The 26,435-nt window shown below is 42.3% G+C and overlaps 2 protein-coding genes across 3 annotated transcripts; both read left to right on the plus strand.

The window, feature by feature from the left end:
- The first annotated feature begins 986 nt into the window (after positions 1 to 986).
- Positions 987 to 7,237, plus strand: LOC307077031 (perforin-1-like). Its single transcript, XM_079738280.1, has 5 exons — positions 987 to 1,106; positions 2,035 to 2,297; positions 2,551 to 2,822; positions 3,147 to 3,288; positions 3,416 to 7,237. The coding sequence occupies exons 2-5, from the start codon at positions 2,040 to 2,042 to the stop codon at positions 4,301 to 4,303; spliced, it is 1,560 nt and encodes a 519-aa protein (XP_079594406.1). The 5' UTR covers positions 987 to 1,106; positions 2,035 to 2,039; the 3' UTR covers positions 4,304 to 7,237.
- Positions 7,238 to 7,620: 383 nt separating this feature from the next.
- LOC307072743 (perforin-1-like) lies at positions 7,621 to 18,089 on the plus strand. 2 transcript variants are annotated; one of them, XM_079732190.1, is made up of 5 exons: positions 7,621 to 7,670; positions 15,783 to 16,045; positions 16,292 to 16,563; positions 16,851 to 16,992; positions 17,126 to 18,089. In XM_079732190.1, exons 2-5 carry the CDS (start codon positions 15,788 to 15,790, stop codon positions 18,008 to 18,010), a joined length of 1,557 nt encoding a protein of 518 aa, XP_079588316.1. In that variant the 5' UTR covers positions 7,621 to 7,670; positions 15,783 to 15,787; the 3' UTR covers positions 18,011 to 18,089. The 2 variants fall into 2 exon arrangements, with proteins under 2 accessions (XP_079588316.1, XP_079588317.1); XM_079732191.1 differs by lacking the exon at positions 7,621 to 7,670 and having other exon boundaries at positions 15,683 to 16,045.
- Positions 18,090 to 26,435: the final 8,346 nt, after the last annotated feature.

Below are 26,435 nucleotides of genomic sequence, written 5' to 3' on the forward strand. Positions count from 1 at the left end.
GCATTCAACCTCCCAGCCAAAATGTTTTCATGACCAAATAGTTATTCATTTATTTATTTTAAAATTGATCAGTGCAAGAAAAAAAACATATCTTTATAAACATATCTAGAGTAACCTTAATGAGCTACAAAAGGAACGACAATACTGGTACAAAGTGATAAGTGGTGCAAACTACAGCCTGAAATGGAGATGAATACAAAAATTATAATGCAAAAAAATGAAAGCTGAAGAGAAGGATCTCAAAATAAATGTTTAACTGCCATCCTCACCATGCTCAAACCACCAACATGTCACCCCTTTCAGTACATAAACAATGGGGAGGCTGAAAGCATGATTTGGTTCCGTTATCAGCACCCAGACAGGCTGGCTCAGACATTATCCAAACAGTCACACACATGAAAGCACTAGCCTGCAGAGCACACACACCCAACGCCCCCGCTTCCCCTAAAGACTGTCCAAACGCACGTCTTCTCTCGTGACTATGAAAACACATCCGAAATCCCCCTGTACACACACACGCACAGTCACACACGCACAGTCACACACACACACACACACACACACACACACACACACACACACACACACACACACACACACACACACACACACACACACACACGGTGTTGGATTTGTACTGTGTGGTTTTGAAACTAAACACTAAATCATGCTGGGGAAGTGCAAGACAGGAACGTGCGAGAGCGAGAGAGACAGAAAGAAAGAGCAGCTGAGGGAGAAGAAAGGGAAGAAAGGAGAGGCAGAGCCCTGGAGCAGGGTAGCTGGTCCCTTTCACCAGCAGGGTTCTCACACACACACACACACACACACACACGAGTGTGTGTGTGTGTGTGTGTGTGTGTGTGTGTGTGTGTGTGTGTGTGTGTGTGTGTGTGTGTGTGTGTGTGCACTCTGCAGGCTTTCAGCATAGCCAGCCAGCTCTAGATTGTAGCTCACTCTTGTACAGAGCAAAAACGAAAACACAAAAATCAAGAGGCGTGCCCGACAACGAAAAACATCCAGTCCCATTTTCTGGGAGAAGGAAAATATACTGTCCGAATGGAAAGGACAGACCATTAAAAGGACATTAAGAAAAAACACCATTCAAGGTAAAACCTCGTTCTTTTTTTTGATTTAATAGGTCATTCCATGCACGCTTTCTCAAGATCATCCACTGTGGACACACCATCTGTGGTGAGAGATTGCATTCACTCGTGAGAGTGAGAAAGAAAGGATTAGAAGTAGTACCGGGCAAAATCTAATATCTTGATTTTATATCACGATATAGCATGTTTTCTGGTACTACAATAATTGAAGTCTAAATATCCACATGATAAAGAACTTTAGTGCAAAATGGACATACGTTTCACTTGAATCTATAGAGAAAGAATATGGGCCTAGCCTCCAATATGCAAATTGTTCAAAATCAAAGTAAATATTAAACCATTACAAGTTTAGCAGCATCTAGGGCTGGATACGTACAAAAAACAATGTTCATATTTTTAACCAAATACCTTGATGTTGACATATTGTAGGGCTGACTATTAGTGCTTTCAGGTAATCATCAGCAATGTGGATCTAATGAACAAGTGGGTAAAGGCAAAATCATAGGACAGCTAGAACATGAGGGTAAATTTAGAAAATCCCATCACTTTACTGTAATGCAGCCTTTAAACTCGTAAAATAGAACATTTATGCCATATCGCAAAACCTAAAATCTAAGACCATATCTAGTCTCATATTACGGTATCAATACATTTTCCAGCCCTTTGTATTAGGTCTAAAATATCTACTGTAAAACAGACACATAAGGATGCAACAACAAGCAGGCTAGAATAAACACATCCTACAGTCATGTTATGCACACCACCCACTGAACAACCATTCAAACAAACCCACCTTATAGATTGATTTATGAATCAAATCTTAGTGGAATAACCAGCGTTATGCCCTTAACCCTAATCACACTATACTCTACTCACTCTTTCGTACACTTCGAATCGTACATCAATCAGTTTAAATAATTTTATATTTCAGTAACCATGGCCACACTACCAAGCAGGCGTTTCTGTCTGTTGGCTTCAACGATGGCGCTGTTCATCCTAGAGGCTGAGGGCTGTCGTGTTGGCAACTGGTCCGAGTGTGAAAAGGTTCCCTTCGTCCCGGGCCACAACCTGGCCGGTGAAGGTTTTGACGTTGTGCGTATGCGTCGAACCGGGGCGTACGTCATCAACGTCAAAGCTCACCTGAGCGCCAATCGCACCTGCACGCTCTGTCCCAATCGATTCCACGCCGGACAGGTGAGAGGAAAAAAACTGCGAAAAAATGCAACTACACCATGAAAACTGCAGTCCTCTCTGGCTGCCATTATTATTGTTTGCATTGCGTTTTCTATTAATCTCCATACCTTTTGCCTTTAATTCTTTCATTTCCTCCCTGTTTCTCTGGAACGTCCTTAAACCTCCTCCTAACATTCCTTATGCTCCCACTACTTCATTTCCCCTTTCCTATCCACCCTCTCCCCTGATCCGCGCGCCCTCCTCCCACCCCCAGGTGGAGAAGCTCCCGGCGGCAGTGTTGGACTGGCGCCCTTTCAGCCGCTGCAGCAAGCAGCTCTCCGGCGCCCTGCACCACTCAGTGGACTCCCTGATTAAGAGCTCCAGCTCCATGGTTAAAAATAACTGGGGCGTAGGTCTGAGCCTGGAGGATGTGGGCAGGGCCGTGCTTGGCGGCAGCCGCTCAGAAATGGCCAAGTTCGCCCATTCGCAGCACAGCGTGGACAAGGCCACATTCGCTATCCATGAGATCAGCTGCACCTACTACAGGTACTAAAGGTACTGCACAGGATGTTTTTAGGTTATTATAATTTGGGGTTGGTCAACAGATTTTCTTCTCGGGGGTGCATTTAATTGATGTAGGAAAACAATGACTATATTAGTCTACATAGAACAATAGAAATGTAAAGATGAATTTCTCTTTAATTATAATAGTAATTTATACATTCAATAATTTGAATGGTTGCACATTAAAGTGGTCATGAAAGAAATCATTGGCGTTGGTCAGATGTTATTAAGGGGACCAGCCACTCAAGACTACCTTTGAACTTAACTTCAAACTGTTTTATGAACTGTTTTTGTTTGTCATTTTAGCTACAGAATTGCTGACCACCCTCAGCTCAGCACAGAGTTCTCCAAACATCTGAGACGCCTCCCACAGAGCTCTGCTTCTCCGGAGAACAGAGCACTGTACAGACGACTTATAGACACCTACGGAACACACTACATACACCAGGTCAGAAATGCTGCAATTTAGTTGTTTATACACTTTAAAAGCTTATTCTCTCATCTTCATTATGCTCATATTTGTCACAAAGGCAGATAGCATGTTTAAAATCTAGTGTTGTGTTCCCCTTGAAAAGGTGCAACTCGGTGGTACAGTAAGGAGAGTCACAGCCTTCAGGACCTGCCTGGCCACATTGAAGGGTTTCTCAGAGTCTGAGATCAAGAAATGCCTGAATATTGAACTGAAGATGTCCCTGGGTTTCCTGCCCGCCAACACCTCCTTCTCCAACAAATGTGATGCCCTAATCAAGGGCAATTTGAGCATGGGCTTCTACCAAGGATTCATGACCCACAAGATCGAAGTCATTGGTGGAGAGAGGTATTTCCCAGACATCCTCTATGACCAAGATCCATCAGAGTCCTACCATAGCTGGATGAACAGCCTCCATGACAATCCTGACGTGGTTTCCTATGCCATCTTCCCTCTGCACCATCTGGTGGAAGACCCAGAGGTCAAGGAGAACCTCAAGAGTATGGTTACGGAGTACATCAAGGAGAACCGGCTCAAGGAAGAACACCTGGGTTCTAAGAACTGTTCCCCGAACCCCAACCTGGACCACAACTGCTGCCCGCTTCGTGCAGGAAGGGGGACACTGAAGTTGGAGATTCACCGAGCTGCAGGTCTAAGGGCAGACACATTCACAAAGACCGACGCCTACGTGAAGATCTTCTACAATGACATGTATGAGGAGACGGCAACGGTGATGGACGACAATGACCCCGTGTGGAACGCCACATACAACTTTGGCTCTGTGGAGATGGGCAATCAGCTGCGGTTCGAGGTGTGGGACAGGGACGTTCTCTATAATGACATTGCAGGGAGATGCGTGGTCTTCCCAGAGCGAGGGACTCACTCTCTGAGCTGCCAACTAAACAAAGGAGTTCTGTATTTCACCTACAGTTCAACGTGTGATCCCCACCTTATCGGCTACAGGTGTGGACGGTACTCGCCGAATGCAGAGTAGATGAATGTAGTCATACTTCTATAAATCAATGTGATTATTGGTATATTATATATATGACTAACATTTCCAGTGGACCATTTGACCTGGCAGATTCTAGCAGATGTATTTTAGCAGTTAGCTGATGTCAGGATGTTACTAGCTACCTCAGATCATTTCTCAGAATATAAGATCTTCAGTGGAATCCAACCTGATTTCAATTAGATCAAAATATTTTTGAAAAATAATGAGTCTAACTTAACTATTACTTTTTAACTTAATATAACCAGGAATCGATATACATAAAAGAATAGACATTAAAAATAGGGTGGGAAAATCCTAAATACACCAAGTTAAATATTTGTAAGAATATAAGAGGGTTAAACAAGAGATTGAAAATAGGTTAATCATGCTCTACATCACAAAAGAAACAGCTACCAAAGACAAATCATTCTGATATTCCATGTTTTTTTCATTATTAAATTTGAACAAGAACATACAAAAAGATACAAATGACGTGATAAAAGTTGTAACAACACAGTTGAACAGATACAGCACAGTAGCTAGTCCTACAGTACATGAAACAGCACAGCCTCCCCCTCCTCAGACAGCTGCTTCCCGGGTACCTGCTGGGATACCACCTCCTCATTTTAGGTCATCTGACAGCAGAACTTAAGTCAAATGACAGCAGAACTTAAGTAAGTTTCCTCCAAACACTGCATTGCCCGAATGGTTAACAAAGCTTACGATCATTTGAATTCTTTATTGGCCCTTAGTCTACATTTTCATTCTTTCAGGTGCGTCATTGTTGAAACAGTGAGACCATATTGGTGGATTTGACACACTTTCAGCTTCCTGATACCGCAGGTACAATAAAATATCCCCATCATAGCAATCATTTTGATTTGGTGGTTTGGCACTCTATATTGAGCCGCTTGTTATACTTTAGACTGAGATAAGAAGTTCATATCAAAACCATAAAATATGTTCAGTATAGTCCAATATGTGCTAACAGTGTGTTGGCCATCTGGCCAGATCTCAAATAGTGCAAATATAAAAACTGGAAATGCTCCACAAATATCTCCAAGCCTTGCAGTTTGCAGATGAGTGGACCATTTTGATTTCAACCCAGAGAATCTATGGGTTATTTTAAAGTACTCCGGGTACGAAAACGTAGCTACCGTGCAGGAGCGTTTAAAAATAACGAAATATTTGTTCAGTATGACTGTCTGGATCAAGTATGGAGCAGGGGTCCAAACCCTGTCCCAGGATGACGATTCTGTGAGAATACTGTCCGAACAATAAGAGTTGGGCCCGTTTTGGAGTGTCCTTACCAGCCAGTGTGGAGTTTAGTGCACACCGTGTTAAGTGTGTTAGTATGCAAATAGGTTTCACAGTCCCAGCGAGGCCTTCAATAAAGAGGCCATGTCCTCAGGAATGGTCCCCTCACCACCTGAGAGAAAGATTATCAATTAATATCTCCTTTAGCCTTCTTAATACAGCAGGGCTTTGGGTCAGAGATCTTGCCTTTGATTTTTGTCCTAATCCAGTATGCAGCCAGTAAATCATTTAACTTGACCAGCTTGGTGATCAATTTCACCAAAGGTTTAACGGCACGCATGCCATGGGTATCAAACCATGGATCATATATTGGTATACATGATCCATGGGTATCAAACCATGGATCATATATTGGTATATATGATCATATATATATAATCGAAAACCCTATGCGGCCAATGACTTCTAGTGCATTCCACAAACCACACTAAGTCCAGTGTCAATGTAAACAGGACACCCCATTTTTCTTGCCAATATTATTATTATTAATATAAATGCATGTCTAAAGTCAGATTCACCACAGCATGTATTGCATAAAGTTAGGGTCAAGAGTTAAAAAAAAGTAAACTTTAAACACATCACCATACAAATAACGTTCTCATTTTGAAATTGTAACGTTTACATAGAGCCAAGAGCCAGTGAACCCACTGCGGTTTTAAACGTGGTAATTTGTCTTACATGATCGTCAACATTGTAATCTACGCTATTTATCACCATTACTGATATAAGACCCCAATTTAGAGAAAAAAGGGGTAAAATCCTATGTTTTTGACATTCTCCCCAAAACACTGAGAACGTTCCACCCTGTAGCAACGCAGGTAGAGTTCTTTCGGGATGTCCGAGTACCTTTTCTGAGGTACCAAGGGGCACCGGTGGTACGGTTTGTGTAGACGTGTGGAGCTCTGTCTGAGCAGCGATGTATTTAATGTCCGCGTCTGAGTGAGGGTTAGGCTTCCCAGACACCTATAGTGTAATGCTATGCTCATAACACTTACACAAAGGTGGTTCTATAAAAGTATTATATAGTTGGTGTTGGTCGTAACCATGGGGATAACACACACTCCTCTTTCCTAAAACTCTCAGCCCAAAACCCATAGTTTTAAATCACATAGTGTTTGAATTCGGTCTGAAACAGTGGGTTCACTGGCTCTTTAAACGATCAGTATTGTGTAATAGACCCGTCCTGTAGATGGCACCGCCATCTTGTTTGCTTACTTGCGTCAGCTGCCGTCATGTCCTGCTCCAGCTCCAGTTTTTTCTGACCCAGTTGCAGCATGTTATCTTCAATACTGTCCTTACTGATCAGCTTTATGACCTTCACCGTCCTGTAACACACACACACAAACACACACACACACACACCCACACACACAAACACACACACACACACACACACACACACACACACACACACACACACACACACACACACACATCAGTCCATATAGAATATTGCATAACTTATAGCCAAGGCCTCGCATCGTGTGCATGTTTTACGTGTTTCTCTTTCATTTCCAATCATTACAAAGGTGCTCCTTGTGCGTTTTGTAATACGTTTGAATCTGCAGAGTCTAATAAATAATCCTCAAGCATCTGTCAAATAAATCTTGAATAAATCTTCTCTTGTGACTATGAAAAAACATTCGAATCCACACACACACACACACACACACACACACACACACACACACACACACACACACACACACACACACACACCTGTGTTGGATTTCTACTGTGTGGTTTCGAAATTAAACTCTAAATATATTCATGCTGGGGTAGTGCAAGACAGAAAACGAGCCAGCGCGAGAGAGACAGAAAGAAAAAGTGGATGAGAGATGAGAAAAGGAAGAAAGGATAGGCAGAGCCCTCGAGCAGGGAGTGCCCAATGACGAAAAACAAACAAGAGCAAAAACAAAAACAAAAAAATCCAGAGTTGTGCCCAACAACGAAAAAACATCAAGTCCTATTTTCTCGGCGAAGGATGTTACACTGTCCAAAAGGAAAGAACAGACCATTAAAAGGACATTGAGAAAAAACACCATTCAAGGTAAAACCTCTTTCTATTTTGATTTTAGGTCATTCCATGTACGTTTTCTCAAGATCATCCACTGTGGCACGCCATCCATGGCGAGAGATTGCACTCACCAGTGTGAGTGAGAAATAAAAGATGAGAAATTGTGCTGGGCAAAATCAAATATCTTGATTTTATATCAGGATATATTATGTTTTCTGGTACTTCAATAAATGAAGTAAAACTAAAATATCCACATGGTAAAGCCCATTTTTGATTACTCCTGAGTGACTAGGCCTTAATACATGACAAATAATGCAGAGTTTTTTCTCATGTTACGAAGAACTTTAGTGCAAAATGGACATAGGTTTCATGTGAATCTATTGAGAAAAGATATGGGCCTAGCCTCCAATATGCAAATTGTTTGAAATCAAAGTAAAAATTAAACCGTTTCAAGCAGGGGCGATTCTAGGTTCTGACTTTTGGGGGGGCTCAGCCCCCAGGAAGCCACAGGGGTATATGAATTATATAAAGGTGTGTGTGTGGGGGGGGATTTTGAATATCGTAGATGTGATTTCCTGCATTCTGCTGCATTATAGGGTGACCTGTTGGAGATCCTAAATTTATTCTGGTGGGGGGCATATCTGTCTATTTATCTATCAATCCAACACATTGTATATTTTTGAACAGTCTGCTGGTTTATTGTCAGAAAAGCACAGACATTTTGTAACAGTTTAACCTCAGTTAAACTCATAATTCCAATGAGTATTTCATCCCAGAGTAAAGGATTAAACACATTTTGGCTAGACTCTAGCTCTTAAAGAATAAATAAATATAACTTTTTTTATCTAAGTTATAGACAACACCGTGCCCTTTTTGAAAAAAATTCTGAACTTCGCTCATGGAAGTAAGTGAGAGTTAACATGAATATTACTCAATATATTAAGCATATTGACGGTCTCACAAATAAATCACTTCCGTCACACCAGAGTACTTCTGTCGCACCTGGGTTGTTGTTGTCACGCCAGGGTGTTGTTCTCCGGGGCTGCAGCTGGATACTATTGGAATTCTGTGACTTTTATTTTCTTAGTTAATATGCTGTTGCATGTCTTAGCCAATAGAGGGCAGTGTGAGCTAAAGATTAAAGTTCTGAACCACAAAAGTGATGAAAGGAAAAAAAAAAGTGTTTGGATGAAGGAATAATCAAATGTATGTGAAGTCTGTAATAACAGATTGAGGTTTATTCAATTTCCTTTGGGTAATTTTCGCTCAAAAATGACCATATTTTCCCCTCTTCTTTTCACAGTTACTGAAACACATTGGTTTTCAAAGTAAACTATACATGGTAAATATGGAAAATGGATACAAAAAATGTGAAGACAAAGTAAAATGCGAACTTCAAAATGCAATGTTTTTCTTGGAAAGAGGGGTCGAATCCAAAGGAATAGCTTTAACGAGACTTTATTTGTATAAAGTATTTTCGGTATGGTAAACTGATGCTCTGAAGTAAAGAGAGATTGGAGATGTGCCTTAGCACGTGCGAGAGTGTTCTCCTAGCTGATCCTAACCACAAACCCACGTATGGTAATCGCTGCCGGGAGAGTTCTAAAGGTTTCGTGGCCAGGTGGTCTTCTTTATGGACTCAGCGAGGACCGGAAGACTCGGAGAGAAACCGGTGTGACGTAATCCTCGGTTTTCCTCGCCTGGTCTGTGATGCTGCCCTCTGTGGCTAAAGTATCTATTGTAGCCTTCAGTAATGTCCTGCTTTCCCTTGTGGCTATGTGTAGTATTTACGGCTTATATATTTGGTCCTACCCCCTATTGGTTAAGTGAGGGAAATACAGCTTGTGTTCCTAAAATACGTAACAGTCCCTCCTTGGTCATCTTAGATGACCATACAATAATATTTTAAATTATAAACACCATTTACCACACCGAAAACATAGTCAAAGTAGAATCTATCATCAACACCATCAACCGTCATGGAAGAACCTCTTGAAGAGAGGGGAAAAACCACTACGCGTCCCCATAATACTGAGACGGCATTCACGTTGTGGGTCTTGTTGAAAATACAGGTCATTATTTAACAATACAACAATGAACATGAATCTTGTTATCATACAATCACATGGCCAAACAGCACACAAACAAAACTATCAATAGAAATCCTGAGCTAATACTTTTGGTCATGTGCTACAAGGTCATAAAATATTCAACAGGTGCGAAAGTAACGTAAAAATTGATGGTCATAACACAATTTTAAAATTTCAAAATGATTGATAGACTAAAATGGATTTGGGGGGTTCAGGTGATCTTCGTGTATTGGTGCGCCGGTTCATGTGGGTGGTTTGGGCATGGATTTGGGGGTTCAGGTGATCTTCGTGTATTGGTGCGCCGGTTCATGTGGGTGGTTTGGGCATGGATTTGGGGAGTTCAAGTGATCTTCGTGTATTGGTGTGCCGGTTCCTGTGGGTGGTTTGGGCATGGATTTGGGGAGTTCAAGTGATCTTTCTGTCGCCGTCGGGTCTGTAATTCATGAACCCAAGACTCGTCCCTCCTTGTCAAGGGCTCATCTCAGAGAGGTTACTCCTACACCATGGGAGCCTCCTCACAAGTTCTCCGTCGTCGTGTCAGCAACAGGTGGCCTGTAAAACAATCGTCTCAAGGAAGATCAACAGTACCATTATCAATGCAGCGATTGGGGGGGGGGGGGTCTGACGACCGGATCTATAGAGACAGGGACAAAGGGTTGGGGCTATCAAAAGGAGTTTACGACCCGATCGGACTGCGCGACCAGGCCACAAGATGGCACCGGCGCCGAGAGAGGGATCTGTTTTTGCTTAGGTCAGAGGTTATGCAGTCTTTAACAAAAGACTGACCAATCCCCTACCGACTTGCGAGAGAGAGAGAGAGAGAGAGAGAGAGAGAGAGAGAGAGAGAGAGAGAGAGAGAGAGAGAGAGAGAGAGAGAGAGAGAGAGAGGATGTAACACTTAAGTCGAGGCCCCCTGTTGCTCTTGAGCAATGGCGTTTGTTTCAGAAAGGGCTCCGACTACAAAGACTGTGGAGGTACGAACAAAGGAAACGCACGTTTCCAAGACGCGTTGTCCCTTTAAATCGTACACCACGTGGTACATCCAAAATGCTGCAGAAACAAACTAGTTTTGGATCTCTATAAGAAGTATGAGATTCCAGCAAGTTTGTCCCCACGGCGGGTTAGCGAGGGACTTGATAGCAGATGGGTTGTACTGCGTAAGTGCTACCTCTACGGCTGCGTTTTATACTAACCAAAATTGCACATTAGATGTTACATGAACCGGGCTGTGAGGAATCAATTAGATTTGAACTCCTTGGCTAACGCCGGCCAAGCCTCCGTCCGGTTCAATATGCAACTAAGCTAGATTAACGTTAAAAACCTGACCTTTCCTCGCCCCGCCGTAAGAGTTCGGAAGTTTATGGCCGGTAATAAATATACCTTATGGTGGCCCGGCTGAACTCGAAGCTTATCACCAAATAAATAACACTTAACCACAGGTAATACGTCTCCCACGTTGGTACAAACATTTAGATCTAATCAGGATTGGATACAGTCTATCTACAAACCCATATAAAACACACTCCGAGCCCTTTACTTCGTGAGCTCGTTATTCAATTTCAATCTGTTAGCGTATCCTAGGCCGTTCGTCTAACCGGCTGTATGAATTTAAACCAGTCCGAGATTACACGTCCCCGCAACCAGTCGAAGGCAGTACAAGCTATTCACCTAATGTTACTAATCTAACTATACAGAGTTTAGTCATTGACAACAGGTTCTGTTTACCTTTCTTGTGGCGCCTGTAAGTAGCTTGTACTGCTCCCGACGGCCCCGCGGTCGCAAGTCTCGGTCCGGAACTTTCCAATCACGTCGTGGTCACCAAATTGCAATGTTTTTTCTTGGAAAGAGGGGTCGAATCCAAAGGAATAGCTTTAACGAGACTTTATTTGTATAAAGTATTTTCGGTATGGTAAACTGATGCTCTGAAGTAAAGAGAGATTGGAGATGTGCCTTAGCACGTGCGAGAGTGTTCTCCTAGCTGATCCTAACCACAAACCCACGTATGGTAATCGCTGCCGGGAGAGTTCTAAAGGTTTCGTGGCCAGGTGGTCTTCTTTATGGACTCAGCGAGGACCGGAAGACTCGGAGAGAAACCGGTGTGACGTAATCCTCGGTTTTCCTCGCCTGGTCTGTGATGCTGCCCTCTGTGGCTAAAGTATCTATTGTAGCCTTCAGTAATGTCCTGCTTTCCCTTGTGGCTATGTGTAGTATTTACGGCTTATATATTTGGTCCTACCCCCTATTGGTTAAGTGAGGGAAATACAGCTTGTGTTCCTAAAATACGTAACAAAAACAAATATTGTTTTATTGAAATCGGAATATTGTATCAACATTCATTTTTATAAAACTTGTGATGCAAAAAAATCAACAAGTACAACATATATACTAGACTAATACTATGACAAACAGACCACTATTCATGGAGCACTAAACTAGGTCTAGCTTCGCCGCTGGTTTCAAGTATAGCAGCATCTTTGAACCAAGCCCCCAGGAACAGTGCGTACTTCCACAATCCACCGGTGGTATTGCAGCTGTTTAAGCGGGCTGTGGACGGGTCCCTTGATTCAAGGGGCCCAGAAGTAGATTTCTCCGTTCACTCCAATCTCGCAAAACATGTCTGGATATCAATCAAAGGCTCATAATTATCTTTATTCCATGTACTAAAAAAATGTAAGTTTTCTCTTTTCAAAACGCCACCTCAAGCGTTTTATTAGCCGTTTTATGTTATTATTTTTTGCTGGAGAAGGAGGGGTGGGCAGATGAAAGGAGTCGTAGTGAAGCAAATGTTGTTTCGGCCCGGCATTCGAGAGGGCCTAGTGCACGGCTCCGTTAACTTCTCGTGTCCGAGTTTTTTCCTTTTACTTAACATGAATGACGTTGATGGTTTTTAGCACTGTGGTGACTTTTTATCACTAAAAGTGTTTTAGTGCTAAAAGGATTTTTGGACTGGTTCAGCTGCTGCTCAATGACTCTCACGTTCCTCTGCTTGCGATCATTGCGATTCACCATTTATTGATCCATTTATTCAAAGGAATCCAAAGACAAAGAACGGGTGCATTACGGTATCATTTTTATAATATTGTTAATAGCCTAATAAACATTTCAGTTGCGTTAGTATTTAATTTTTCATTTGCTTGTTTAGCTGTATTACAATTATTTATGTGGGAAGGCTACTCCAACCTCGTTGCTGATCGATATGTAACCATTTATTTCTATATAAATTATTGATTGCATTTTTCGTAAATAGTTGGAAGGAATCTATTTCTTAAGCAATAACATTGACTGTATTTTTTTCTAGGCCTACATACATTTACTATGTTGTTGGTGTTATATGTTGTATGGAGCAATCGTTCATATTTATGAAGTTAACTTATACTTCCATGGTCGGTAAACAATGCGACTGTGATCGCTCAGACCTCTCGCTTATGATGCTACAATGCTAACAATGCTAGAAAACAAGAATATTTCTGCATCCGGTACGTCATGAACTACGGCGTGGCTAGGCTCCCCTGATGCGGAAGCAAATCTCTCCTTGATGTTGCCCTGAGACATTGAGCAGTTTTCCTAGGAATGAATGGGCGCCATTTTTGAATCCGCTGTCCATTCTATAATACGTCCATGCTGTGAACGCACAAACATCTGCATACAACAATGGCCTCTGGTGACATGACATCCTACAAAGTGGCCTCCTACCAACTGCGTAAAGCGGTGAAAGCGGCGAAGAAGCGATACAGAGAGAAGATGGAGACGCACTCAGGCAATCACGACAGCAGGAGTGTCTGGCAGGGACTGAAGATGATGACTGACCTACAGAGGACGATCGGCCAACTCAACAGATGTGGAAACTTCACTGGTAATTGACTTGAACTCATTTTATGCACGCTTTGAGGTCAGTGACGAACATTTTCACAACAACGCTGTTAGCCCTGCAGCCACTTTTAACAACGGTGGTACATGCGATCTGCCTGAAGACCAGTCGATCTCAGTCTCTGAGCATTACGTGAGAAGAGCACTTAGAGGGGTGAACAGCAGAAATGCCGCTGGCCCAGACAGCATTCCTGGGCGGTTGATAAAATCATGTGCTGACAAGCTTGCACCAGTGTTAACAACAATCTTCAATCTGTCTCTAGCTCACTCTGTAGTTCCTAGGTGCCTAAAAAGATCCACCAGTATTCCTGTGCCCAAGAAGACCAACTGAGCAAGCTTAAATGATTACTGCCCTATAGCCTTATGTTTTGAGAGACTGGTAAAAGATTTTATATGTTTGTCAACTCCTGGCTCATTAGACCCCCTTCAGTTTGCCTAATGACCCAATAGAAGTACTGATGATGCCATATCCCATGTCCTCCACACCACTCTCTCCCACCTGGACAAAGGGAAGGGGAATTACGCACGCCTGCTTTTCATTAACTATAGCTCGGCCTTTAACACCATTGGGCCAAACATTTTAGTCACCAAGCTCAAACATCTAGGACTTAATACATCTCTCTGCTCCTGGGTTCTCAGCTTTTTGATGGACAGGCCACAGGCGGTGAAGATTGGGAGCTGTATGTTAAATACAGTCACCCTCAACATTGGTGCCTCCCAAGGATGTGTTTTAAGTCCCCTGCTTTATTCCCTATACACCCATGATTGTACAGCCATTTACAACTCAAACTCTATTGTCAAATTTGCGGATGACACAGTAGTGATTGGACTCATCTCCAATAAAAATGAGGCAGCCTACCTAAAGGAAATTAAGATGCTGACATCATGGTGCAATGAAAACAGCCTTGAACTAAACATTGCCAAAACCAAGGAATTGGTGGTTGACTTCAGAAGGGACAAGCAGAGGCTACATCACACACCACTGAACATCCATGGTGCCCTGGTGGAGACAGTGAGCTACTTTAAATATCTTGGAGTAGTCATCTCTAAGGACCTTTCATAGACATCACACATCTCCAACCAAGTGAACCAAGTGAGTGAACACATTCTACTCAGCAACAATAGAGTGTGCTTTTTCTGGAAATATCACAACCTGGTACGGAAATAGCAACTCTCAGGATAAGAAGGCCTTGCATAGAGTTATCAGGTGTGCAGAGAAAATCACTGACACTGAACTCCCTGGACTTCAGGACATCTACACTAGGCGCTGCCTGTCAAGGGCAAAAATAATTTTAAAGGACTGTCATTACCCTGGCCATTACATTTTTTAATGGTTGCCCTCTGGAAAGCGGGTTCGATCTCAAAAGGCCAGAACAGAAAGACTAAGAAGTTATTTCCCCCCAAGCCATACGGACAATGAATGCATGATTCCCCCCTCTTCATAAACTTTATTTTATTATATTTAATTCCCGAACCCCTTCTCTTTTTTTTCTATCTTCTTAATTTTCTATTATTGTTAAACTTGCCACAGCTGGGAGTTGCAGTCGCAATCCCCTTTCACTGCTTTTTGTTCCAGAAATTACGCATGTGACAAATAAATTCTTGAATATTGAATCTAGCGCTGGATATGTACAAAAACCAATGTTCTAACCTTATACTGTTCCTCGACGTTGACATACCGACAATATTGTAGGGATGACCATTAGTGCTTTCAAGTAATCATCAGTAATGTTTATTTAATGACTAAGTGGGTTATGGTAAATCATAGGACAGCTAGAAAATGAGGGTAAGTTTAGAAAATCAGATCACTTTACTGTAATGCAGCCTTTAAACCCAGAGTAAAATAGAACATTTATGCCATATCGCAAAACCTAAAATCTAAGACCATATCTAGTCTCATATCACGGTATTGATATATTTTCCAGCTCTATCTAGTAAATCTTAAAAAATCTTCTGTAAAACAGACAAATAAGGAACAACAAGCAGGCTAAAATAGACACATCCTACAGTCATGTTATGCACACCAACCACAGAACAAACATTAAAAAAAACCTCCCATAGATTTATGAATCAAATCTTACTGGGATCCTCAAAGTTATGCCATTAACCACAATCACACTATACTCTATCTCACTCTTTCATACACTTAGAATTGTACATCAATCAGTTTGAATATTTTACATTTCAGTAACCATGGCCACACTACTAAGCAGGCATTTCTGTCTGTTGGCTTCGGCGATGGCGCTGTTCATCCTGGAGGCTGAGGGCTGTCGTGTTGGCAACTGGTCTGAGTGTGAAAAGGTTCCCTTCGTCCCGGGCCACAACCTGGCCGGTGAAGGTTTTGATGTTGTGCATATGCGTCGAACCGGGGCGTACGTCATCAACGTCAAAGCTTACCTGAGCGCCAATCGCACCTGCACGCTCTGTCCCAATCGATTACACGCCGGACAGGTGAGAGGAAAAAAACTGCCAAAAACTGCAACTACACCATGAAAACTGCATTCCTCTCTGGCTGCCATTATTATTGTTTGTATTGCGTTTTCCATTAATCTCCATAACCTTAATTCTTTCATTTCCTGCCTGTTCCTCTGGAATGTCCTTCAACCTCCTCATAACATTCCTTATGCTCCCACTACTTCATTTCCCCTTTCCTATCCACCCTCTCCCCTGATCCGCGCGCCCTCCTCCCACCCCCAGGTGGAGAAGCTCCCGGCGGCAGTGTTGGACTGGCGGCAGTTCAGACACTGCAGGAAGCAGCTCTTTGGCGCCCTGCACCACTCAGTGGACTCCCTGATTATGAGCTCCAGCTCCATGGTTAAAAATAACTGGGGCGAAGGTCTGAGCCTGGAGGATGTGGGCAAGGCCGTGCTTTGCGGCAGCCGCTCAGAAATGGCCAAGTTCGCCCATTCGCAGAACAGCGTGGACAAGGCCACGTTCGCTACCCACGAGATCAGCTGCACCTACTACAGGTGCTGCAGGGGATGTTGCTGGGTTATTATAATTTGGGGTTGGTCAACGGCTGTTCTTCCCGGGGATGCATTTAATTGATGTGGTAAAACAATTATTATGTTACTCTACATAGAATGAAAGAAATGTAGAGATTCTATTTTTCTTTAATTATAATAGTCACTTATATATTCAATCATTTTAATGTTTGCACATGAAAGAAATCATTGGCGTTAGTCATGTTATTAAGGGGACCAGCCACACATTACCTTTGAACTTAACTTGGAACTGTTTTCGTTTGTCATTTTAGCTACAGACTTGCTGACCACCCTCAGCTCAGCACAGAGTTCTCCAAACATCTGAGACGCCTCCCAGAGAGCTCTGGTTCTCCCGAGAACAGAGCACTGTACAGACGACTTATAGACACCTACGGAACACACTACATACACCAGGTCAGAAATGCTGCAATTTTGTTGTTAATACACCTTAAAAAGTTATTCTCTCATCTTAATTATAGTCATGTTCATATTGGTCAAAAAGGCAAATAGCACGTTTAAAATCGAGTGTTGTGTTCCCCTTGAAAAGGTGAAACTCGGTGGTACAGTAAGGAGAGTCACAGCCTTCAAGACCTGCCTGGCCACATTTAAGGGTTTCTCAGAGTTTGAGATCAAGAACTGCCTGAATATTGAACTGAAGATGTCCCTGGGTTTCCTGCCCGCCAACACCTTCTCCAACAAATGTGATGCCCTCCTCAAGGGAAACGTGAACATGGGCTTCTACCAAGAATTCATGACCCACAAGATCGAAGTCATTGGTGGAGAGAGGTATTTCCCAGGCATCCCCTATGACCAAGATCCATTAGAGTCCTACCACAGCTGGATCAACAGCCTCTATGACAATCCTGACGTGGTTTCCCATGCCATCTTCCCTCTACACCATCTGGTGGAAGACCCAGTGGTCAAGGAGAACCTCAAGAGTATGGTTACGGAGTACATCAAGGAGAACCGGCTTAAGGAAGAACACCTGGGTCCTAAGAACTGTTCCCCGAGCCCCAACCTGGACCACAACTGCTGCCCGCTCCGAGCAGGAAGGGGGACGCTGAAGTTGAAGATTCACAGAGCAGCAGGTCTAGTGGGGGACCCATTCACACAGGCCGACGCCTATGTGAAGATCTTCTACAACAACATGTATGAGGAGACAGCGACGGTGATGGACGACAATGACCCCGTGTGGAATGCCGAGTACAACTTTGGCTTTGTCGAGATGGGTAATCAGCTGCGGCTCGAGGTGTGGGAGAGGGATGTGTTCTTTGATGACGAGGCAGGGACATGCCTGATCTTCCCAGAGCGAGGCACTCACTCTCTGAGCTGTCAACTAAACAGTGGAGTTCTGTACTTCACCTACACTTCAATGTGTGATCCCCACCTTATCGGCGACAGGTGTGGACGTTACTCGCCCAATGCAGAGTAGATGAATGTACTCGTACTTCTATAAATCTAAGTGATTATTGGTATATTATATATACTAGAGTCTCCGCACGTGCGTTGCGAGCTCAACCTCTAGTTGTAATTAAACCCATAACAATAATGTAGAAACCCCAGTCGATAATCAAACAAATTTCTGAGCGCATAATATAATAACATTTTGCCTATAATGTTACAACATAAAACATTTTGGTTCACGTATTACGTAAGAAGCAAATATAATCATTTCCTCCTTACGTTATGAAGCAAGCATAATAATTTTCTACCTATAAGCCGTTTTCACACATTTTTGCCGCATTTGTATATCAGGAGATTCTACCCTGAGAGTGATTGACACTTAATGCTTTATATGCGGACATCGATGTCCTTTAGACATCAGTAGAATCAACGGGGGGTTAGGGGGGTGGACTTGCAATTAGAGGAATATGACGTATGGTCTAAGTTTGCAAGAGGCAGGATAAGTGTGGCCGCTGACACTGTAGTTTGTTTGACCGCAGACAAAATAGAGGCAGAAAGGGCAGAACTCATTGCGATCATTTTAAATGTTGCTAAAATGATGCATCATATATTCGGTTGCATTCAGAAAATCTGAAGCATTGATCGATGAAAGATTAGAGCATGAGTTAGGGACAAATAGAAGAAACGACGAAAAAGAAGAAAGGCGTCGCGAACGACTGCGTTACCGGAGAAAGGTAGCGTATTTTTTTGCTTCATTTCACATATAACACTTAGACAAATGTAGTTGATTTCTGTGTTTATCTGAGAAAACAGGGAGTGCGAGGACGGGACCTCATAATGTTCAGTTATCACTGACTTGTCAGTAATAATAATAAAAAAAACATTTTCTATACACGTGCAGCTGTGAACTCATTTGTTGTAATTTATTGTTTGATGTGTACTTTTAAGGTTACGATAAGACCTATCTTTTAGAGTTCACCACAAATTACTCTTAAAAGCAGTGCCAACATTTAAATATTTTTTAACCATTCAAAAAACAAAAGGCAACAGGCTGAATATCATTTAGGGGGCCACTCAATGACATGCACAAGCGTCATCAACACGCCCACTGAAGTGGTGTGAGAAATACCAACTTTCAACTTCTCATTCACTAATAAGGTAATTTACATTTCCTACGGAGAAAATACTACCTCAGGGGTAGTATTATTCAGGAGATTTTCAGGGTACAAATGTCAGGATATGTTGTTCACGAATACAGCCCATTAGGAGAAAATCAGGACTTACAAGTGTGTCTAAAAGCAGTTAGTGTGTGAGCATTTGATTACATTATAAAATGAGTCAATTTATGGGTAACAGATTTGATATCAATATCGCAAGACATTTCGGGAGGCTCAAGGAGGAGAGTAATATTAAGTTTGAGCAACAAAGTGTAGTCTTGTGGTGGACTCTATAGACATAATTCACCATACTGTTTTATTGACATTTTTTCGTTCTGTGTTATGGGGACGCTGTCTCTTTAAGATCACGTGACTTGTGTGTTGATATGCCGGTCGGCAGGATGTTTGAATTTACCGTTTTTTATATGACAAAACAAACGACCTACCATTGCTTGTTGAGGGGAGAAATTGTCTCTTCACTTCTTTTATCGCAATTTCTAAAGTCTATAGATAGAACTTCTTACCTGGGAGTTTGTCGATGGCGACACCGTTAAAACAGACGGAAGGGGGGAGGGGTGGATATCAATATTGCAAGACATTGCGGGATGCGGGATGGATCTTGCCGTTGTCTTTCAACTTGCGTGTGTATGCGGTGTCCTGCGCTGCCTTTGTCTTGAAACGTCTGCGTCAGCGCGGAATCAGGATATAGGATCTTCTGTGGAAACCTGATTGAAATTAGATCCAAATATTTTAGAAAAGTAATGAGTCTAACTAAACTATTACTTTTTAACTTAATATAGTCAGCAATCGATATACATAAAATAATAGACATTAAAAATAGGGTGGGAAAATCCTAAATACACCAGGTTAAATAAGTTTAAGATTATAAGAGGGTTAAACAAGAGATTGAAAAAAGAGGTTATTCATGCTCTACGTCACGAAAGAAACAGCTACCAAAGGCAAATAATTGAGATATTCCATGTTTTTTTCATTATTAAATTTGAACAAGAACATACAAAAAGATACAAATGACGTGATAAAAGTTGTGACAACACAGTTGAACAGATACAGCACAGTAGCTAGTCCTACAGTACATGAAACAGCACAGCCTCCCCCTCCTCAGACAGCTGCTTCCCGGGATACTGCCTCCTCATTTTAGGCAATCTGAGAGCAGAACTCAAGTCAGATGACAGCTGAACTTAAGTCAGTTTCCTCAAAACACTGCATCGTCCGAATGGTTAACAAAGCTTTCGATCATTTGAATTCTTTATTGGCACTTAGGCTGCTTTTATGATGACGGTCTGAACAGAAGACGCAAAAGTGGCGTCGCGTCTTCACTTTTAATTCCACGTTTAGACAAGCGTTTTCGGGAGGAAATCTGTGTGCATACGGTGATGCAAAAGTGTGTGGAATTCGATTGGGTATGCATGTCAGGCGGCTAGGTGGTGCTGTGATACATAATCACAGCACAAAATTAACACATAATTAAAACATAATTAAAACATAATTACAGATCCTTCTCTGTTCAGTAATACTATCTGTACATATCCTGTACATTTCGTGGAAAGACTCCTGTAAGTTTATTAGAGCTGCCGGAGCAGCTTCACGGTCCGACGCATGGAAATAATCCAACATGTTTGTTTATTTCCCTGTACTGGGGCATGTATGTGACGTAAACGCGTACGCGACGTGAGCAGATCTGAGCAGAGTTTTGCGTCTTGGCAGTGTAGGCGGAAACGCTACGGTGAAGCGTATTTAAGTTTTCCACTCTGGAGGGTGGTTTCAGATTTTTGCGTTTTTAAGTCCCAAAAACGCTGTCACCGCCTAAACGAAAGGCACTTCCGATAAAATATTTTGTCGTTTTTACCCGCAAGCGTCCTCGTGTAAACGGGGCCTTAGTCTACATTTTCATTCTTTCAGTTCCGTTATTGTTGAAACAGTGAGACCATATTGGTGGATTCTACACACTTTTAGCTTCCTGATACCGCAGGTACAATAAAATATCCCCATCATAACAATCGTTTTGATTTGGTGGTTTGACACTCTATATTGAGTCGCTTGTTATACTTTAGACTGAGATAAGAAGTTCATATCAAAACTCAGGGGCGTCACTAGGTTTTAAGGACAGGGGGGGCTTAGCCCCCAGGAGATGCACAGAATGTTAGCGAACGTTTAATTTCACAAACAGCTAACAAAAACTGAGAAATTGCACGTTTTGGACAGATTTAACAGAGATACTTTACTGTGCAAATGTTTTAGGCCACCATTACATTTTTAACACAGTGCAACAACAAACACAGGATGTACTGTATGTTTACAGCATTAACAACAACAAAAACAAAAAAAATCCACATAGTTACAGTGCCGTATTTAACCAATGCTTCTTATTCATTAAGAGCCCACATGTATCAGCCAAAACTGTATGCAAAAAAAAGAGCACTGTGTTCTCAGAAAGTACATCATTTTAAAATAACATGGCTACAATTGGCAGTTACTTGCTGGGTGGATGCATCAAAGAATGTCGTCTGTTTTTAAGGGTGGCAAAGGCGTCTATCACTCTATTGTGATTTAGGTGCTGAAGCTCCTCTTTTTCAATTGACATGACTGTGAAGTCTTTTCTGACCCATTGTTTGACGTAGCCAGGAGTGCAGCCGACTAAAGCACTAAAGGACCTTTCACACGAGCAGCTGCTTACAGGCACTGTTAGGGCAACTTGGATGGTTGACTTCAGAGAGGGAAACATGTCTGAATCAAGGAGGTTGTGCACAGTCAACATATCTTTGGGTGAACATCCAGCCTCTGTTTTCCGGGCAAGAAAGTTTCTGGCCACCAGAACCTCCTCTGTTTTCAGGTCAATGCTGTAGTGTTTTGCAAGTTCATTCAAGTGTGATTCACTCAAGAAGTTCTCAGACTTAGGACTGCATGCCTGTATGCCTCTTAGTAGCCCTGCATCTACACTGCAAAATCTTTGCTCAAGCTCACCAACCATCCTATCCACACAAGGGAAAAGTAACTCTCTTTTCAATGTGTCTGAGTTGTTCAATTCAGTGCGTGCACCTGCAGTTGTCTCCAGCACAAAATCATCAATTTTCCTCTGTTTATGCCTTGTCCTGGCACCTTGTTCAGGGATACTGTGGGTGTGGCACAGGGCTTTGGTTCTCTCATAAAGCTCTGTGGCAAATGCATCTGTGCGTTTGCCCTTTAGTGTGTCACACACTGCTTGTTTGCAGATGAAAGCTTCTGCCAGGTCTAAAGCCTCTTTCTGAAGGAGCTTGTGGAGTCCTTCGGTTACAGACAGAAGTGACTGAAACATCAGTAGTGCATAAACTGCTGAGAACTTATAGAGCTTTGCTCTGAGACCAACAGCTTTAGGGGATCTAATAGCAGAAAGGCACTCCAAAATGGCAGACAATGTGTCAAGAACTGCACTGATTGACCGCAGCTGACATGCCCAGCGAGTGTTTGAAAGTTGCACAAGTTCAACTGTTGTCAATCCAAGCCTTGTCTGAGCCTCCATGAACTTGTGATGATTCACTAGGGAGGTGCTGAAGAAAGAGTTAACACACTCCAACAAGCTGAAAAGCTCCACAGCCTCTGGGATGGCCTTGCAAGTATGGCATAACACCAGGTTGAGTTCATGAGCATAACAATGCACATAGATACTTTCAGGATGGAGCCTTCTAAAGTGTGCTTGTACACCTCCAGTGGTCCCACTCATGACAGCTGCACCATCATATGTTTGTGCTACACACTTAAGCTCTGCAAGACCGTTGTTTTGAATCTGCTGCTGCAGCTCATTTGCCATGGACTGGGCATCAAATGATCTCATCTCTGCAAGTGCTAGGAAACGTTCCTTCACTGCCCCATCTGACACATACCTGACAAACAGCTAACTGTTCTGATTTGACATCTCTTGCCTCATCTGCCATGATGGCATAGAGTTTGGACTTTGTCATTTCAGTTACAATGACACTTGTCACTTCCTGGGCACAACAGTCAATCATCTCATACTGGGAGGTTGCTGAGGTATAATGAGCATTTGATGGGGGGTTATGTTTTTGAAGAAAAGGATCAAATTCCTTCAAAAGCTCCATGCACGCAAGAAAATTCCCTGTTTGTGCTGTCTTTTCCTTCATCATGGCCACGAAAAGGGAGTCCCTGCCTCCCTAACATAGAAGTGACTGCAACAATTCGCCTGAGATATTCCTCTTCTCTCTACTATCTCACTCACATTTGCAGAAGCTATCATCTGTGCAACGTCTCCCTGTTTTCTAGTTGCCTGGTAGCTTTTCCATGCAACAACACTGTCCTTATGTGTTTGTGCAATCTCATGTTTGCCAAAGATGACTAAAGCTTTCTTCCAGTTCTTGCAACCACTACTGACCAAACTATCATGTTTGATGCTTTTGCTGAACACTCTACATGGGAAGCAGAAAGCTGTATTCTGATTGACTGAATATTCTAACCAGTTGTGCTTTTCAAACCAGCTGTGGTGAAATGCTCGCTTCTGCGTACCAAAGCTATCTTGTGGGTAGCTCTTCAGCTTTACCTGTCTGGGCCCTGTGTCTTTGTCACCTAAATCAAACCCTGTAGTGGAGTGAGATGCTGCAGCTGCTTCATCAATTTCCCTCTCTTGGTCCGTTTGCTCTCCTTCTCTCTCTGTAATATCTTGATCTTCCTCTGCCTCTTAATCCATGTCTGGATCCCCTTGCTCTCTCTGCCTTGACCTTGCCTGTTGATCTTTTTCTCCCTCCGCATCTCCTTCTGCCTGACCCTTCAAGATACATTTAACACAATGACTTGAATTAATAACTGATCAACAAAGAGGGTAACGCCATGACTTTCATTCACAACACAATAATTGTTTACTCCCAAATATTTTGAAGTCACACAGAATATATTTTGGGCACATATGTGACTAAAATGGTTGTAATTTTAAGCCCTGAAACCTGAAAGCCAGGTTTTTATTTGTCAAACAGGGAGCATTTGGCAATTACGTGGGACTTTCTGCTGTTAGCTGGGGGGCTGCAGCTAACTTATTGTTACTATCAGCAGTGATACTTACTCCTAATGCTGCTCTAGTCGGTTCTGTGTGCTCCGTTCCCGGTACACACACTGCAGGTACCCAGGTACCGAGTGCAACCTAGGTTGCAGGGAAAACGTGGACTGGATTTCAGTGATGTGGGCGTGCTCTATATGAACAAGTGGAATGGACTCGATAACGACGCACTGCCTCTGACTCTCTACCGCTTCCATAAGGGAAACTAAGATTTATGATCACATTTAAGTTAATAATAGCTGGTTATATGATTATTTATCTAAACTCAAATTCTCGCCACATTATATTGAATTTGTCGGCACTTTTTTGTAAAAAAAAATAAAAAAATAAAACATTTATTTATAAATGAACATAAAATTATTTAGGGGGGCTTAAGAATATTTTAGGGGGGCTGAGGCCCCCTTAAATAGGCCTAATGACGCCACTGTCAAAACTATAAAATATGTACAGTATTGTCCAATATTAATAACAGTGTGTTGGCCATCTGGCCGGATCTCAAATAGCTCAAATATAAAAACTGGAAGTGCTCCACAAATATCTCCAAGCCTTGCAGTTTGCAGATAAGTGGACCATTTTCATCTCGACCCTAAGAATCTTAGCCGGGGGGGGGGGGGGGGGGGGGCTCATGGGAATAGTATGGGTTATTTTAAAGTACCCCGGGTATAGAAATGTAGCTACTGTGCAGGAGCATTATGGCAGCTTCATGGTATCATGTTCATAGTTGTATCGCAAGAGTTAAATGCTTTGTATTGAAGGAAGAGCGTTCAAGTTGTTCATACGAGTCCAGTACTTATGTACTGGTTTCAAGTATTTGTAAAAAGGTCACATTAAAAATAACGAAATATTTGTTCAGTATGACTGTCCGGATCAAGTATGGAGCAGGGGTCCAAACCCTGTCCCAGGATGACGATTCTGTGAGAATACTGTCCGAACAAGAGAGAGTTGGGCCCGTTTTGGAGTGTCCTTACCAGCCAGTGTGGAGTTTAGTGCACACCGTGTTAAGTGTGTTAGTATGCAAATAGGTTTCACAGTCCCAGCGAGGCCTTCAATAAAGAGGCCATGTCCTCAGGAATGGTCCCCTCACCACCTGAGAGAAAGATTATCAATTAATATCTCCTTTAGCATTCTTAATACAGCAGGGCTTTGAGTCAGAGATCTTGCCTTTGATTTTATCCCTAATCCAGCATGCAGGCAGTAAATCATTTAATTTGACCATCTTGGTGATCAATTTCACCAAAGGTTTCACGGCACACATGCCATGGGTATCAAACCATGGATCATATATTGGTATACATGATCCATGGGTATCAAACCATGGATCATATATTGGTAAACATGATCCATGGGTATCAAACCATGGATCATGTATTGGTAAACATGATCCATGGGTATCAAACCATGGATCATGTATTGGTATACATGATCCATGGGTATCAAACCATGGATCATACATTGGTATACATGATCCATGGGTATCAAACCATGGATCATATATTGGTATATATGATTATAAATATATCATCGAAAACCCTATGCGGCTAATGACTTCTAGTGCATTCCACAAACCACACTAAGTCCAGTGTCAGTAAACAGGACACCCCATTTTTCTTGCAAATATTATTATTATTAATATAAATGCGTGTCTAAAGTCAGATTTACCACAGCATGTATTGCATAAAGTAAGGGTCAAGAGTGAACAGTTAAAAAAAAGTAATCCATTTACATTCTTTGAACATATGACCATGCAAATAACGTTCTCATTTTGAAATTGTAACGTTTATATAGAGCCAAGAGCCAGTGAACCCACTGTTTTAAACATGGCAATTTGTCTTACATGATCGTCAACATTGTAATCTATGCTATTTATCACCATTACTGATATAAGACCCTAATTTAGAGAAAAAGAGGGTAAAATCCTATGTTTTTGCCATTCTCTCCAAAACACTGAGAACGTTCCACCCTGTAGCAACGCAGGTAGAGTTCTTTCGGGATGTCCGAGTACCTTTTCTGAGGTACCAAGGGGCACCGGTGGTACGGTTTGTGTGGACGTGTGGAGCTCTGTCTGAGCAGCGATGTATTTAAGGTCCGCGTCTGAGTGAGGGTTAGGCTTCCCTGACACCTATAGTGTAATGCTATGCTCATAACACTTAGACAAAGGCGGTTCTATAAAAGTATTATAAAGTTGGAGTTGGTCGTAACCATGGGGATAACACACATCCCTCTTTCCTAAAACTCTC

The sequence above is a fragment of the Pollachius pollachius genome, assembly GCF_949987615.1.
Source record: "Pollachius pollachius genome assembly, chromosome: 1".
In the NCBI taxonomy this organism is placed as follows: domain Eukaryota; kingdom Metazoa; phylum Chordata; class Actinopteri; order Gadiformes; family Gadidae; genus Pollachius; species Pollachius pollachius.

Excerpts from the sequence above, each read along its gene's own strand:
- LOC307077031 (XM_079738280.1), top strand. The coding sequence starts at position 2,040 with ATGGCCACACTACCAAGCAGGCGTTTCTGTCTGTTGGCTTCAACGATG. Across the intron at positions 2,298-2,550 it reads ATCGATTCCACGCCGGACAG|GTGGAGAAGCTCCCGGCGGC; the intron begins GTGAGAGGAAAA and ends TCCCACCCCCAG. Across the intron at positions 2,823-3,146 it reads ATCAGCTGCACCTACTACAG|CTACAGAATTGCTGACCACC; the intron begins GTACTAAAGGTA and ends TTGTCATTTTAG.
- LOC307072743 (XM_079732190.1), top strand. The coding sequence starts at position 15,788 with ATGGCCACACTACTAAGCAGGCATTTCTGTCTGTTGGCTTCGGCGATG. Across the intron at positions 16,046-16,291 it reads ATCGATTACACGCCGGACAG|GTGGAGAAGCTCCCGGCGGC; the intron begins GTGAGAGGAAAA and ends TCCCACCCCCAG. Across the intron at positions 16,993-17,125 it reads GAACACACTACATACACCAG|GTGAAACTCGGTGGTACAGT; the intron begins GTCAGAAATGCT and ends CCCCTTGAAAAG.